This window comes from Artemia franciscana, chromosome 19 (assembly GCF_032884065.1).
Source record: "Artemia franciscana chromosome 19, ASM3288406v1, whole genome shotgun sequence".
Classification (NCBI taxonomy): Eukaryota; Metazoa; Arthropoda; class Branchiopoda; order Anostraca; family Artemiidae; genus Artemia; species Artemia franciscana.
Genome location: NC_088881.1, coordinates 22,795,466 through 22,813,084, shown reverse-complemented (window position 1 = coordinate 22,813,084; position 17,619 = coordinate 22,795,466). Strand labels below are relative to the sequence as shown.

The 17,619-nt window shown below is 36.5% G+C and overlaps 1 protein-coding gene across 9 annotated transcripts in view; it reads left to right on the top strand.

Moving 5' to 3' along the window:
* Positions 1-17,619, top strand: part of LOC136039432 (inositol hexakisphosphate and diphosphoinositol-pentakisphosphate kinase-like) — a 121,048-nt gene that overhangs the window by 50,167 nt on the left and 53,262 nt on the right. For all 9 annotated transcript variants that reach the window (XM_065723171.1, XM_065723174.1, XM_065723170.1 and 6 more), the window contains 2 exons: positions 9,260-9,494; positions 15,963-16,171. In XM_065723171.1, the coding sequence (XP_065579243.1) occupies positions 9,260-9,494; positions 15,963-16,171 (444 nt within the window). The remainder of the gene's footprint in view (positions 1-9,259; positions 9,495-15,962; positions 16,172-17,619) is intronic.

Below are 17,619 nucleotides of genomic sequence, written 5' to 3'. Positions count from 1 at the left end.
TTTTGCTTTTAGAGTTAGGATACGATGTGACATGTGTAGAGGAGAGAAAAGGGAGATGCCTAAATTATTGTCCCCAGGATATCTATTATCTCAGCCGAACTTGGTTTGAACCAACAGTAAATAACTAGTCTTGTCTTTTTTCCTGGACATAGTCTGTGTTTTATGGAGCGTGGGACCTCTGCAATTTTATCAAATCCTCTTCCAGAACAGGTTGTCAGATCTATATCAAATTCGGTGGGGAGAAAAGTCGTATATCATCTGTTTCGGTGTCCATATCTCATTTACCTCCGTGGGAGATGGAGAAGTGGGGGCGGGGGGGGGGACTAAATATTCTTCATTTGGGACGTCTACCAGAACCAGCTATTGAATAGCAACAACCCTCGATGGAAAGTGATAGCTAATTTCTACGTTCCACCTTTTCTAGGTTCAAGCTCAAATGACCTCTGTAGGGGGACTTGGTGCCTAAAATTGGGTCACCAGGGTATCTACCAAAAAAACTTATCGGATCTTAGGCAAACTTCTTTGAAAGTAACAGTTAATATCCGGGTAATGTCTGTTCAGATTCAGACTTCTCCAATCAGAACTTCTTCAAATTCAGAATTTGACGTCTCCAGGGAAGGAGTTAGGTAGGTTTTAAATTTTTGTCGCCAGCACATCTCCTTGAAGGGAATGTTTGATCCCAGCTAAACTTCATGGGAAGAAAGAAGTATGCTTAAAGCTCCAGCGTTTTTGGGATTTTACCAGAAATAACCATCGTTGGGTAGCGGGGCTACATTGTCATCAGTCTCTTTGCTAGGGGAGTTGGCCAATTATATAGGTCGATGCACTTTGAGACATATTTCGAAGTTATGCAAGGGGTACAGACGTCTCTAAATATGAATTCTTCCTCGTTGATGGCCGAAAGGGCACCCTAGATTAGACCTTCATTATTTTCATTTTTCTCATGTATATTTATGTTTGTTGCACATTTTTTAGAAGGTTTTAGCCAGAGTTCTCATGAAAAGCGACGATGACGAGGGAACAATATTCAAGTACGTTAAGCTTATATGGAAATATACGTTTTCTTTAGTGCAACAGATAGTAAGTTTTCCGCTTCCTTGAATGTACCAGTTCTTTTGTATATATACTTAACTCTCATAACAGCATGCAATGGTGTTTGGCGATACTCACTCATACCGAAAATCAGTAGTATGGTGTGAAATGACTAAATTACATAAATCGGTCGCAGTAATTCAAATTATATTATGCTAAACACAGTTTGCAAGAGTTAAAATTACTGAAAAAAAGCGTGTTGTGTTTATTTACTATTGCTAGCAACTAGTTATTCGCATAGCGGAGTTTATTTGAGTGTCACAGATGTGACAGCAATAAATTTTGATGTGCAAATATGTAGCGCCTATTAATTTTGCGAGCAATTAAACGAGATTATGTTCTGTAAAAACAACAAAGTTCCAAGAATTTTTAGAACCTAATGTGATACAGGAAAATGGATTGGAACTCAGGTTCTTCTCAGGTCTGCGTATTTTTACCAGTCGTTTTCAGGTTCTCTGTGTTTAACCCAGCCAAACTTTAAAGCGTTTTCATCTAATGGGCTCCAAGTGTGTTGGACACTTGTTCCTCAAAATTGTAACGCGCTAGAATAGCATGGTTGAACACGGGCTCTGAGAAGACGAAACCCCGTGTTGAACACGGCAATCTAAACGATAATGTGCACAACCCATGTCAAACTCTGTGTTGGATGGGGGTGGCCTGAAAACGGAGCTAAAATTGTTTTCGTGGTTGCTAGTTTTAATTTTCAAAACGAGACAAATCCTATGCAACACTAATTATGTTAGAAAGAAAGGTATATATGTCTTACTATCGACTAAAGTGATGGTTGAAAATTGGTGACATTACCACCTTGTTCTGCATTTGAGAAACAGTAATGACTAGCTACCTCTCCTTACCATGGCTGTGAATCCTGTTTAAAACCGGTAAAATTTTAGAATATTATAATCGTGTTCTTAGTTAGGGTTTAGCGTTTTGCGTTTAAGATTTATTTTTTCAAGTTCGTATTTTCTGAAACTAAACTCAAACAACAGCTTGCTTTTATGTTTTTGCTTCTCTCTTGTTTTTTTTTTTCTTTTTAATGGAAAGGTTGTATGGCCTAAGAAATGATCTAGTCGTAAGTACTAGGGTTGCGGACATTTTTCTTAGGGGGGGAGAGCTAAGGTTGGAAATAAATTTGTCTTATTTTTATTTAAAGAACGTCATATTTTGACGTTTGAACAAACAAAAACATCAGACATCTTCATATTAAAAAAAATGGATTAACCCAATTACACATACAAAAAATACCAGCCAATGACACAGCATATGAGAGGCCAAGGGTAAAAACGAGAAAGTGTAGGAAAATGAGAAAAACGAGGTGATTGTAACCAGTAAAAAGAAAAGAGAACATTAATAATTTCGGCCAAGACCTCATGTGTTCTCAGTGAAAAAAAAAGAATGAAAAGCAAAGCCCTATGGAGTAAGATAAAAAGATAAAAAATAGGTGAGAAATTGCCCTCTCAAGTAAACGGTGAAAAAGCGACTGAAAAACAGACCCCGTTTTGAATGAGGGCTCAAGCTTTCATTTGATAACTTATTTTGTATAAATTGCTTTTCATAGGCTTTTGGTCTTTTATTGCCTTTAAAAAGATTATTACCTCATTTTCTTTGCTTTCTTATCTTTTTTCCTTCTGTTTTGCTTAACCAGTGTAGTCTTAGAAATGTTTCATTTAAGAAATGGCATAAAAAATAACGAATTGATTGCAGTGAAAGAAATGTAAGTTTAGAAAGAGATGAGAGAGTATCGTCGCATATACATAATGCACCCCATAGTAGTGATGTTTTCGATATTGTATATATCGTCCAGTATCGTGCATGTATGACTGATAGTACTTATTAGTTTGGAAGTACGTATTTGTTACTGCGTATATCACTAATATAAAAATCCTGAGATAGCTATATCTTATTTCAAGGTTTGGCTCGCTATATATATACCTTATATCTTTCTTTGCATTTAGAAGCAGCTATTTTTCTTTGCACGTAGGTCATAACACCTATTATCAAGTCTTGTAGATAAAATAACCTTTGTTCTCTGGTAGATAATAAAAGAAAAATCGCGAGGTCCTGAAAAGGTTAAATTTTCCTATAATGAAAATAGAAAAGAAAAAAGCTTCTGCTTTGTTTGATCTCTGATTTGGTTCTAAAAAGTCAAAATAGACGTAGTTACGGTTATGCTGGGATCATCTGATGTATCTTCTGCTTTGTTCTGGTCTAGTTAACAGTTCGTGGCAACGAACAGTGGGTAAGGAGCGATGCGACTCAACAGTAACTGAAACTTTAAGAAGCAGAGTCTTGATAACAATAGATACACCAAAAGAATCAAATTTTGATGCTTACTCAAAATATGTAGAATCTATAAAATTAAATGTTTCTCATCAAAAGTTACGAGCCTGGGATTTGCCCAATTTCTGAAAAAGAGGGAAAACTGCAAAAACATCAAGTGACGTCAATGAAAACGAAACCGTCAGATTCAGCCTACCAGAGAGCCTTATTGTAGTGGTTCCTAGCTCCTATGGATAAAAATGTGGAATTTTGCATATTTTATTTTTTTTGCAGGAAGAAAGATCACGCATGCGTTTTTTTTCATGGGTGTTCGTATAAAACCAATGATTTTAGAAAACCGGAAGAGGGCTCATTTCATCAGATATTAAAAGTTCTTGTGCCTTTTTTAAGTGACCAACAATATTGGAGAGCAGCTAGCCTCCCTCTGACGCTCATTTTTTCCCAAATATTTTCCCAACTTGTTTTTTGATCGAAATTTTGAGATAGCAATTTCTTCAGCATAGTAAAAAAATTCCAATAACTATGTCTTTGACGATGACTCGATCCCCGCAGTGCTCGAGGGAAGGGCTGCAAGCCATGAACTTGCCAATTGTTTGCATATAATATTGAAAATTGGAATGTTTAAAGACGTTTTTTGTGGGGGATTTTTCCCCCACAAAAAAATGTGGACGGTACGTGGGAGGATTTTTCAACGGAAGAATTCTCCGTGGGGGAAGGGAATTTTCATGGAGAGAAGTCGGATCTTCCAGCATTATTTAAAAAACGATCAGAAATTAAATTAAAAAAACGAGTTTTTTTTCAGCTGAAAGTAAGGAGCAACATTAAAACCTAAAACGAACAGAAATTATTGCGTATATGAAGGGGTCTCCCTTCTCATCAATACCTCGCTCTTTACGCTATTTTTTTTAGAACTTTAAAAGAGCTTATTCTAATTAAACGGTCTTTTTTTTAGAAAAAATAAACTTTAGCGTAAAGACGGAGGTATTGAGGAGAGGGCAATCCCCCTCATTTACGTAATAATCTATGTTCGTCTAAAGTTTTAATGTTGCTCCTTACTTTCACTTGAAAAAACTTTTTTTTTTATTTAATTACTTCCAGGGACAGTGTCTGATTTTAGAAGCTTATAAAGCTTATAATTTAACTGGAATACCAAGAGAGGGACCAATCAAACGGAAATTTGAACATTGATGTGCCTTTTTAGTAAAAGATTTTGTGCTGCAGTCAGTTGCTCTTTTTGGCTACTTTATGCTACAAAAAAATTATTTTTGGCGAAATTACTATCGAGCAAAAATTCGGAGACAATCTGTTGGTTCAAAGTTACCATAAGTCGTTTGATAAAACAGACTGTGAAGACTCCGCATCCCTGTGCAGGAATGACGCACACCCTTCCTAAACATATACAAAGTTAATTTTAATGAAGGGTTCCTTTAACAGTTACTGTCCTCGGAAAAATTTTGCCTTTTAAATGACACAGCATTACACTGGATTATTAAACTGGATAAGGAGGATGTAAAACTCTGTTGGCCCCAGATGGCCTGGTGCTGCGGTGAGTTGAAGTAGCATTAGTAGTAAATTATTATAAACATTAATTTAAAGGCTTTGTGTTAGGGGGCTCCGCTTCAAAATCAAGATGTGTTGGAAGAGGTGAAATTCTCTGACAAATTGAAAATTATGACCTGATAATTAACTTTGTTAGAATTAAATACCATCGTCTCACAAAAATTATGTGATGAGTGTACTGTTCTTCATGGGTGGTCCCAATTGGTTAATGTTGTGTGAAAATGGAAAAAAAAGGCTCAAATTGACGGATTATGTTTTATTTCAGTGCTTTTTTAAGGGTCAAAAAGATTGTGTACCAAAGCATTGTGAACAAAAGCTCCATTCTATTGCGAGGAGTGTGGGGGGATGGGAGTGTGGCGATTGATTGAAATCTACGGAATTACTGTATCTCCTCTGGTTGCATAGATTTGTAGTTCTAACTTTACAGTGTCTCTGCTTTTTACTCTTGCGTTCCGAATTCAAACCAGTGTTACTGACAGACCAATCAAAAGTCTCCAAACAATTACTAGCCCAAAATACTGTATGCGAAGGACTAGTCATAAGCCTGAATTTTCACCACAGCAGGATTTTCAAAACCAGTCATTGAAGCATAAGTTCTGAGAAGAAATTCAACATTGCCGCGAAGCTGGCTTCTTTAATGCTCCCGGCTTCACACGACATTCTAGGACCACTGGGTCGATACGATAACCCCTGGAAAAAACAAAACAAAGAAAAAACAAATAAACACGCATCCGTGATCTGTCATGTGGCAAAAAATGCAAAATTCAACATTTTTGTAGATAGAAGGTCTATATAAACTCCCTCAACGTCTATATAAATCTATTTACTGTTTAATAAAGTAGAATTGAGAGAAAGAGTAAAACTTTAGCGTAAAGAGCGGGACGTTGAGGGAAGAACAGCCTCTTTCATACACGGAGTAATTTCTGTTACCGACTAATTCTGAAAAATTAGGAAAAATGAGGTATTTTCAACTTACGAACTGGTGATCGTATCTCAAATTCATGTCTCAGAGCTCTTATTTCAAATCCCGACCAGATCTTTTGACATTGAGGGGAGTTGGAGAGGGAAATCTTGGAAAAACACTTGGAGTGGAGGAATCGGGATGAAGCTTGGTGGATAGAATAAACAAATGTCCTTGATACGTGATTGACAGAATCGTACTGGATTCGCTGTCTTTTGGGGAGTTGGGGGGAGGGGTTCAGTGATTTGGCGAGTTTGGTGCTTCTGGACGTGCTAGGACGATTGAAATTGGTAGGAGTGTGAGGGAGCTGCACAATTTGACTTGATAAAGTCGTTTTCCCAGATTCGACCATCTGGGGGGCTAAAGGGAGAGGAAAAATTAGAAAAAATTAGGTATTTATAACTTACGAGTGGGTGATCGGATCTTAATGAATTTTGATATTTAGAAGTACATCTTGACTCAGAGCTCTTATTTTAAATCCTGACCGGCATTAAGCCTCTTATTTTCCTTTTTAAATCAATCTATTGATTCATAGAATTTTGTTAGAGCTCATACCATATGATCTCTTGGCTCTTAGCTCTTCTCGCCTCGTCACAAGTGCCATATGAGCTCTTAGCTCTTGTTTTTTTAGATAACTTCGAAGTCCACACTGCCTTTCCACGACGAAAGTGAAATAGTTCAAAATAGGGATAAAACCTTTTAATTGACAGTGAAGAGATATAAAATTATTTAACTGGATATTTCGAACACATATACAGTGTTCATCAGTAAAACTGCTGATGATGAACACTGTATATGTGTTCGATATATTCAGTTAAATAATTTTATATCTGTTCACTGTCAATTAAAAGGTTTCATCCCTATTTTGAACTGTTTTACTTTTGACTTGTTTTTTTATTTATTTAGTATATTTAAAATCAGCATTACAATGCAATTCTTTTGATGTAACTGTTGCTACAAAAATTCTGTTTTTTAGAGTTTCGGTTACTATTGAGCCGGGTCGCTCCTTACTACAGTTCGTTACCACGAACTGTTTGATTTTAATGATTTTCTCATCTGAAAACTATCCTACTATGAAACAATTTGTGAAATGTCCATGAATCTAATACCCAAGTTTTAAATTTTATTTACGGACCGTTGTTGTCAAAGCCCCAGTTTTAGTGTTTTTCTGTTCTTTTTTTTTGTAAAACCATTTGTAAAACTAATTGTTTTCAACTAAGTTTCAGAGGAACTAGAATTGTGTTAGTGGAAACACAGTGACAAGGATGATGGGTGACCACAAAATAATTTTATGAAGTCTTCTTCATCTTGCAAGTCTGAAACTCTTTTTTTTGTCAAAGTGTGTTTGGTGTTTATTTTTTCTGGGAATATTGTTTAATTTCATGTTATCTGTTTGTATTTGGGATCTTTGTATCGTTTATGATTTCAATTTTATGTTTGTGGCTGTACTGCAAATTTTTAACTTTATACGTTTTATCCGTGTTTCATTTTCCTTTCTTTGACTGTTCCCATTTTTAAAAATCGTGCACAATCTTTGAATTTATGTCAAAGACAGAGCGGAAATTAGTTTCAAGAGAGGATTACTCCCTCAAACCCTCTTGGTGGTCTTTTTTCGCCTCCCCCTACCTGTTCAGCCCTTTAGCTCCCGAAAATATAGCCCAACATCGCTCCCAGTATACAAAACATGCTCAAGTGCCTTTTGTGTTGTCATTTTAATTTTTTCTTGCGATAAGGGTTTCTTCGGATCAGTCGCTTGGAACAATTAAGTTTTAATGTCAAATTTATTCCTGTACTTTACTTGAAACTATGGTCACTACAAATTAATTTAGACGTCTATATTTCCTGCCGACGAAAAAAAAACTGAAAGAAAAAAGAAAAAAACTGGTTTATTATTTGGTGAATATTTTAATTTTACAAAAAAGAGACAAATTTCCAAAAAAGATGTATATCAAATGTTGTTTTAATTCATTATCAAACTAAACTGAATTTATTTACATTTCGTTTGGTAAAATCTCAATTTTATTTATAATTTTTGTTTATAAACTAAATATAAATATTTAAAATGTATCTTTACATGCACACGGGCCATTTATAAGATCAACATGTGTAACTCTTTGCTAAATTCATAAACCAATAAACATTTATGCTGGATGCAAGGAGCAAAGGCTAGCTAAAATATTTTTAAAGCGCTTTTTGCCCAGTGTATCTATTGAATTTTTATTTAAAAGAATTTCTTCGTTTTTATCTTTTAGGAGTTTTTCAAATATTTAAAGGTTAATAAAGTTCAAGTCTGGTTGAAAATAGAAGTGAGGTTGTGCAGAAGAAAGGGTATACAGCAAATCTAAACTCCTCATTCAAACTTTGGTTTTCTGGAAAAATTCGCTGACCCTTAGATATTTGCAGGGGCTTATTGGCGGAACGAGAGAGAGATTGAAAAACTACGCAAGTAAAACTCACCTGAACTTTATTCAAATATATAAAGGAAAACTCGGGAAGCTCTTCGCAATTTGAGCGTGGGGAGGTGGTACTGGTCTAAGGTTCTCCTTCCGTGGACACGTCTCCGTTGGGGCTTTGATTTTGTAGCAACGATCATGGTTGCAGCAATAGCTGCAACATAGTAAAGAACGAATTAAGGTATAAAATTGTAAACCAAGCACAGCATACTAAGAACACCGTTTTATTAAGGAGTCCTAGTCTAAAATTCATTACAAATCAAATATGTTATTATCCCAACATTGTTGCCAACAAATGATTTGAAGTTCGTATGAACTCTGAATCGTTGAATCCCGGACTAGTGAGCCTTTCTATAAGTTACGCTCTGGATGTGAGTTCTGTTATTTCCTTTTTCCTTATTATATTGTTCAAGACTTATCATCTGCTATTGTCTGTCCAGCTCTCAATAAGTTAATGCTTTTGAGTTGAATGCGCTATAAGACTATACTTGGTTATGCGTGACGTTTGACAAAAAAAAAGAATATGAAGAGAAAATGTAGAAGTAATTAATAAATTAAACGCGGAAAAAACATAACAAATTTTTAGCAATTGTAAGTCTCTTTCTACGGTGAAAACAGCTGTTTCCTGAGGTGAAGCAGAATTTGAATTTTTGGAGTTTATATGGTTGGCTCATGTGTGAGGTTGTGCTTTCAAAGTAAGAAGAAAGTGGTCTCCCTCTCTCTCTCTCTCTCTCTCTCTCTCTCTCTCTCTCTCTCTCTCTCTCTCTCTCTCTCTCTCTCTCTCTCTCTCTCTCTCTCTTTCTCTTTCTCTCCTTCTTTCTGTTTGTCTCCCTTTTTCTTTCTCTCTTTGACTGCCTCTCTCTCAACAAAAGTTTTATTCTAGAAAATTCTAATTATAAATTTAATTAAATAGGTGAGTATGCTGGTATTCAAGGACTTGGGCTCCTCCGTCTACATTCCACATACAGACACGACTTAAAAATCTACGCTTCAGACGAAGGACGAGTTCAGATGACTGCCGCAGCTTTTGCCAAAGGCTTGCTTGCTTTGGAAGGTGAACTTACCCCTATTTTGGCGCAAATGGTCAAAAGCGCTAATACAAATGGTTTGTTGGATGATGACTGCGAAGCGAGCAAGTTTCAGTCAGAGTAAGTTCTTTCTTTTTTCTGATCATTTTACAGCTGATCTGTAATTCAATAATGATTATAAATTTTCATACAGGGACCTATCGTATTTCTCTCTCAGCAACTGGTGTCTCTTTCTAAAATTTTTAGTTACGAAAATTCATATAAGAACGGAAGTTTCTTTTTCAATATTAGGGCTAACATTGCTTCTTCATTATCTGGAAACAAGAAAAAATGAACTCTTAATTACCATTCCTATTAAACTCTTGGGTACGCCTTTGTTCATATAAAACCTCAAGCTAAAATGTACAATTCCTGACGTATTTCATCTAAATTTATGTAAGCATAATTGAATGATACCATGTTTATCGTCAACGTTATCAAGATTAGAGCTACTTTCTTTTCTTGAGTTTCCTTGGATTTAATTGCCATTTAATCTTCATTGGTTCTGTCGTTTCTCGTGATGGTATCCTTATTTTGCAATTGTCACTCCCCCTCCTTTCTGTTCTTAAAAATGATGTGATACCAGATTGAAAAAAAGTCTCCTCTTGGTTGAGGCTACGATAGGCTGAAAAAAAATTCGAACTTATAATTTCCATGGAGGTCATGGAAAATCGGCAAGAATTTGGAAGATGCAGCATAATAGTGAAATATTTTAGTTACATTTTAGGAATTCGAAAAGAAGTTGTCAGTCTCAACTTATCCCAGCTAAAAAAAAAGGAATGAGGCCTAAATTAGTGATCAAGAAAGTGTTAAAGAGAGATGGGCAGAACATTCAGAGAATGTGCTAAACTGGAATTTTTTCTGACAATTTAAAAGTGAAGGAGGATTTATTTTGTGACAAGGAGTTGGAGACAGTACTGAAAGGATAGAGATAAATTAGTGAAGATTTTGAATAGGATTTTTTAGAAAGAAGTAGCGCCTTGTAATTTTAGGAAAACTTCGAGTGATCGGGCTAAGTGAATGTGTAATTATATAAGTGAGTTCAAGTATGAGTGTGTTATTTATATAGACATAAGCATCATTTTTTTAGGAAGCAAAATACTTAGTATGATGATGCTTGTTAGACTGATAGATGTTGCAGATAAGTTTTAAGATAAAAATAGTGGTTTTAGAAGGGGAGAGGATATGTCGGTCAAATTTTTACTCTTAGATTTGTGGCTAAGAAGTGCCTGAGTCATCAAATTCCTACTGCAGTCCCTAATTTTATAGATTATGAACAGACATTTGATTAAGCCGGTTGAAGAGCTTAGTGAAGGTCCTGTCCTTCTATGGTAAAGTTCATTGTATGGTGAAGTTCCTGTACTAAATAATTACATTAGGTGCTATTTACGAGAACAATATTGTTACGGTTGAGGTAGGAGGTGTAATTAGTAGCTGATTCGGTGCTGAATTATGAGTTAATCATAGTAGTGTCCTTTCGGAGGTTTTGAGAGTTCACGTTGCAAGAATAGGCTTGAAAAATTAAAATTAAGAAGACTAAATCGCTTAGACCAGAAAAAATCAAGGTGGAGAGATGATCTTGGGTAACGAGGAGATCGATGAAACAGAAAGTTTTACTTACCTACATAATATTATTAGTAAAGATAGTAGATGCATTGAAAATACAAAATAGAATAGGCGAGACTAAGGGTGTTTTTTGCAGTGTAAAAAAGTTTGGAAGAATTGGAAGATAGGAAGAATTGCGAGCCTCTATTGAACTATCAGAAGTATTGACAGGGCTCAAGCTCGGTTCTGAAACATGATTGCTTCGAAAGGCCGAGGAGGTTTATCAATTGTTTTCCAGAGAAATTGTATACGATTAGTAATAGCTACCCGTTTGACTGACAGTAGGTCAAACAACCTGTATGAACAAGAGCTAAGAGCTCATATGGTATTTGTGACGAGGTCAGAAAAGCCAAGGGCTGAGAGCTCGTATGGCGTGAGTTCTAGCTAAATTCTAAGAATCAATAGATTGATTTAAAAGGAAAATCAGAGGCTTAATGCCGGTCGGGATTTAAAATAAGAGCTCTGAGACACGAGGTCCTTCTAAATATCAAAATTCATTAAGATTCGATCACTAGCTCGTAAGTTAAAAATACTCATTTTTTTCTAATTTTTCCTCTCCCTTCAGCTCACCAGATGGTCGAATCGGGGAAAACGACTTTATCAAGTCAATTTGTGCAGGCCCTGACACGCCAACTAATTTTCATTGTCTTAGCACGTCCAGAAGAACCGAACTCGCCAAAGCAATGGACCCCCCCCCGTTAACTCCCACAAAGAGAACAGATCCAGTCCGGTTATGTCAATCATGTATCTACGACATTTGCTTATTCTACCCATCCAGTTTCATCCCGATCCCTCCGCTCTAAGCGTTTTCCAAGATTTCCGGTTTCCTCCTCCAACTCCCCCCAATTTTACCGGATCTGTTTGGGATTTGAAATAAGAGCTCCGAAGCACAAGATCAAATTTCATTAATATGTGATCACGCGTGCGTAAGTTACAAATGCCTCATTTTTTCTATTTTTTTCGAATTACCCCCTCCCCAAATCCCCCAAAGAGAGCGGATCCGGTCCGGTTATGTCAGTTACGTATCTTGGACTTGTGCTTATTTTTCCCACAAAGTTTCATCCTGACCTCTCCACTCTAAGCTTTCTCCAAGATTCCCTCCCCCCAAACTCCCCACAATGACACTGGATCTGGTCAGTTCTTTAAGATCTGATCACTCCTTCGTAAGTTAAAAATACCTCATTTTTTCTAATTCTTCAGAGTTAACCCTCCCCCAACTCCCCCAAAGAGAGCAGATCCGTTCCGGTTATGTCAATCACGTATCTAGGACGTGTGCATATTTTTCCCACCAACTTTCGTCCGGATCCCTTCACTCTAAGCGTTTTCCAAGATCTTAGGTTTCCCCCTCCAACTCCCCCCAACATTACCGGATCCGGTTGGGATTTAGAGTAAGAGCTCTGAGACACGATATCCTTCTAAATATCAAATTATATTAAGATCCGATCACCCGTTTGTAAGTTAAAAATACCTTTTTTTTCTGTTTTTTTCCAAATTAACCCTCCCCCCACATCCCACCCAGATGGTCAAACCGGGGAAACTACTATTTCAACTTTAATCTGGTCTGGTCCCTGATAAGTCTGCCAAATTTCATCGTGCCTAAACTAGCAAAACCTTGACCGACAGACCAACAGAATTTGCGATCGCTATATGTCACTTGGTAAATACCAAGTGCCATAAAAACATAGGTTTTCCCACTTTAGGGCTATAATGAAAGAAAGACTGACAGGGCTTGGGCACGCTTTTTCAGATGAAGGATGAAAGATTGCCATTTTTTTTTCTTTTTTTGCCATTGATCTGGAACCCAACGAAAAGACAGGAGGTGGATCTTCATAGGAGGGGTAAAAAGTGAAGCTTTGATTAGGTTAAGGTAGAGGAAAAGCTATCTTGGCCTCCATCGGCTTGGTGCTGCAGTGAGTTTTTAGTGATATTAGTATAATGAATATGAATATGTATATGTAAGAAGTGTTCTTACATATGTGTTACATAAGTCTTACTTACATTACATATGTCTTACATAAGTATTCTTAATATGTAAGAATATGTAAGAAGTGTAATTAATATTCATTATTTACATTAATGAATATGTAAGAAGTGACTAAGCTCTGACTTTCTGATATTTTTTTATCGATTATTTTGGATTTTCTCTAGCCCAATCAACAATGTACTCTTTTTTCATCGTTTCTTTTCGGAGTACTCTTCTTCAAGATGAAAGGATGTAAACAAATTGTCTTCCATAATTTTTATCATCAAGTTCATTATAAGATAAGATTAATTTCCGAGAAATCGCTGTCACTAGCCCGAAAGAGCCGGGTTAGCATTTCAGTCAAGCTTTTATAAAATTTAAAAAAAACAAGTTTTTTTTTTTAACTGAAAGTAAGGAGTGACATTAAAACTTAAAACTTGCAGAAATTACTCCGTGTATGAAAAGGACTGTTCCCTCCCTCCTCAGCGCCCCGCTCTTTACGCTAAAGTTTTTTACTATTTAATAAAGTAGAATTGAGAGAAAGAGTCAAACTTCAGCGTAAAGAGCGGGGTGTTGAGGAGGGAACAGCCCCTTTCATACACGGAGTAATTTCTGCTCGTTTTAAGTTTTAATTTCGCTCCTTACTTCCAGTTAAAAAACTTGTTTTTTTATTTAATTTCTGAACGTTTTTGAATTAATGCATGTTTTGATTCTGACTCACCGCACATGAATAATTAAAACGAAATTTGCATATTAATTTCTTTTGCTAAATGATTTTTTCATAGTTTTGATTGGACAATTTTGATAAGAAATGGGGCGGGGGAGGAGGCCTAGTTGCCCTCCAATTTTTAGTTACTTAAAAGTGCAACTAGATTTTTTTCTTACGAACGTTTTTGTTAGTAATAAACATACGTACCTTACGAGTTAACTTATGTAACGAACTTTCTATGTTTGTGTATTTTTATTACGTATATGAGAGGTTTCGCCCCCTCGTCAATACCTCGCTCTTTGCACTAAAGCTTTAATTTTGTCCAAAATCCTTAAGAATGACCCCTGAATCACAAAGGCCGTAGAATAAATAGTTGAAATTACTAAGAATACTTCAGCGTAAAGAGCAAGGTATTGTGGAGGAGATGAACCCCCTTATATACGTAATATTTTATGTTCGTTTTAAGTTTTAATGCTGCTCATTACTTCCAGTTGAAAAAAATTATTCATTTTTTATAGTGTTTTTTTTTTCAAATAATGCTAGAAAATCCTGCGCCCCCTTCAGGGAAATTCTCTTCCCTCATGATAAATTCCTCCATGGAAAGATCCACCCACGCAGCCTCTTCGCCCGACCCACCCCAACCCCAACGCGAAAAAGTCAAACAGAAAGTCAAAAAAGTAAACAATGGTCAAAATTTGTAACTTGCAGCCCCTCCCCTGGGAACTTTGGGGGATTAAGTCGTCCCCAAAGAAATAGATATTAAGTTTTGGACTACGCTGAACAGAATGGCTATCTCAACTTTGGGAAAAAATGAGCGTGGGAAGGGGCCAAGGTGCCCTCCAATTTTTTGGACACTTAAAAAGGGCACTAGAACTTTTAATTTCCGTTAGAATGAGTCTTCTCGCGACATTCTAGGACGACTGGGTCGATACGATCACCCCTGGGAAAAAAAAACAAAAAAAAAAACAAAGAAACAACTAAACACGCATCCGTGATCTGTCTTCTGGCAAAATCCACGTTTCCGTAGATAGGAGCTTGAAACTTCTATGGTGTGACTTTCTTTAAGATTCTATTACTTTTAGTGGGTGTTTCCTCCTATTTTCTAAAATAAGGCAAATTTTTTCAGGCTCGCAACTTTTGATGGGTAAGACTAAACTTGATGATACTTGCATATTTAAAATTAACATTAAAATTCGATTCTTTTGATGTAACTATTGGTATCAAAATTCTGTTTTTTAGAGTCTCGGCTACCATTGAGCCTGGTTGCTCCTTACAACAGTTCGTTACCACGAAATGTTTGACAACAGCAGGAAAAAATGATAAAATTTGTCAGGAAAAAAAGTTAATGTATCAAAAAGATTTAAAACAAGCAAAAATAGCAGAATATACCAAAATTAACCCGGTTAATAAAGACGCCAAGACAATTAAGTCTTTGTGAGTAAAAACAAAAAACACAGTTTGGTAAAAAAAAAAACATTTAAAAACAATGTTCAAAATTAGTAAAACTGGAAGATTACTTTACACAATGAGTGGTAAAAAAAATGGGTGCGGTAGGAAAGAAGAGATGGAGATTTGTTTGTTTAACGATCACTGATTAAAACAAAAAAAAAAAACTAATTTTTTTTCGCCCCATGTTCAGCATTTTGTAGTTTGCCTTTCAGAAGTGCTTATAATATTTTGTCGATCTTTGAGTAATAGTCGAATAGATGTTAAATTTTAGTAGTCCTTATAATTGACGTTTTTACTTTTTATTGATTAACCACAGGAAGGTCTCTAAAGATTTTTCGGCTTTTCTGTGGATAAATTAAATTTTTGCTGGTATTTTGGACAAAATTTTGGAACGAATTTTAATAATTATTTTTTAATAGAATTTTGCATGGATAGAGAGGTTGAATATTATTCAAATTCATTCGTTATGTTCCTCCATCCTCGTGCGTAGAGTAAAGATTATGTCGGCAAACAATTTTTTTGGCCGGAATCCGGAGTTTTTTGGCTGTTTTTCACGTAAATGGTATCAAGGAGACTATGGAGTGTTGCTAGTATTACATTTTAGAAGAATTTCATAGAATCGACAGAAGATTGATGCCTCTGTGGTTGCTTCTTGATTGTTTCTTCTTTCTTGATTGTTCTAACCTGTTCACCATTCTTTGGGGAACTTTTCGATTAGCCTTAAAATAGAGAAACAAAAATAATGGGAATTTGAAAGAAAGCTATCGAGCAGATCTGTGTTAGAATCGGGTTACTACAAGACACACTCCTTTTCTTTTTTTAGAGTTAAAAACCGACTTCATGAACTATTGCAACTTGATCGAGACTTCACGAAAGAAGATTGCGAGAGCATTAATCCATCTGGAGCATTATCTGTTGAAACTGCATTAACCTTTATCAGAAACCCAGTGAAGTGTTGTGAGCACATTCTGAAACTGGTGCGTCAATTCAATGATGATATTCGTAAGAAAAAAGAAGATCCTGCCCTAAAAGGTACATTCTAATTTTAGCTATGTTGTTTTTCCCGCCTCTTCTTCTTCTTGTTTGGATTGTTATGGAGACACTATCGCATTACCTCATCACCGGCATCAAATTCCAGGGTTTTTGCCTCTCATCTCAAATCATAGTCCTTTCCGTTTTGATTATGCCAAGCTTTTGACAATTTCAAGAATGTGAAGTATAATTTTCAACTATTGTTTAAATTTGAGGTTGCTTCAACTAGAGCATTTTTCGGCATACCCTCCAGCAAGGTTATTTTTAGCAAGGGTATGAATGCGGGAGTGCTGGAGACAAATTAGCACAGAAAGGTGGAAATAGCATACCAGATGCTCATTTTATATCTTTCAAGATAAAGTAAAAAAATTTTGAAGCATCCTTTTTATGTCACTTGGTATTTATCAAGTTACATGTAGCGATCGCAAATTCTGTTGGTCTGTCGGTCAGTCTGTCGGTCTGTCTGCCTGTCACGGTTTTGCTAGTTTGGGTGCTTCCAGATAAGCTAGGACGACGAAATTTGGCAGGCGTATCAGGGACCAGATCAGATTAAATTTGAAGTAGTAGTTTCCCCAATATGATCATCTGGAAGGGAGTGGGGGGACGGTTAACTCGGAAAATTAGAAACAATGAAGTATTTTTAACTTGCGAATGGGAAATCAGATCTTAATGAAATTTGATATTTAGAAGGATATCGTGTCTCAGAGCTCTTATTTTAAATCCCAACTGGGTCTGGTGACATTGGGGAGAGTTGGAGGGGAAACCTAAAATCTTTAAAAACGCTTAGAGTGGAGGGATCGAGATGAAACTTTGGAGGAAAAATAAGCACAAATCCTAGATACGTGATAGACATAATTGGACCGGATCCTCTCTTTTTGGGGGAGTTGGGGAGGGGGATTTCCAGTGCTTTGGCGAGTTCGGTGCTTGCTAGGACAGTGAAAATTGGTAGGCGTGTCAGGGACCTGCACAAATTGTTTTGATAACAGTCGAGTCCAATTCGACCACCTGGGAGGCTGGAAGGAGAGGGAAAATTGGAAAAAAATCCGGTATTTTTAACTTACGAATGGGTGATCAGATCTTAATGAAATTTGATATTTAGAAGGAACTCGTGTCTCAGAGCTCTTATTTCAATTCCCAACCGTATCCGGTGATACTGGGAGGAGTTGGAGGGGGAAACAGGAAATTTTGGAAAACGCTTAGAATGGAGAGATCGGGATGAAACTTGGTGGGAAGAAGAAAAACAAGTCCTAGATACGTGATTGACGTAACCGGACTGAATCCGTTCTCTTTTGGGGCGTTTGGGGGGGGGGGGGGGGTAAAAAACTCATGTCTCAGAGCTCTTATTTTCAGTCCCAACCAGGTCTCGTGATATTGGGGGGAGTTGGAGGGGGAAACCAGAAATCTTGGAAAACGCTTAGAGTGGAGAGATTGGGATGAGACTTGGTGGG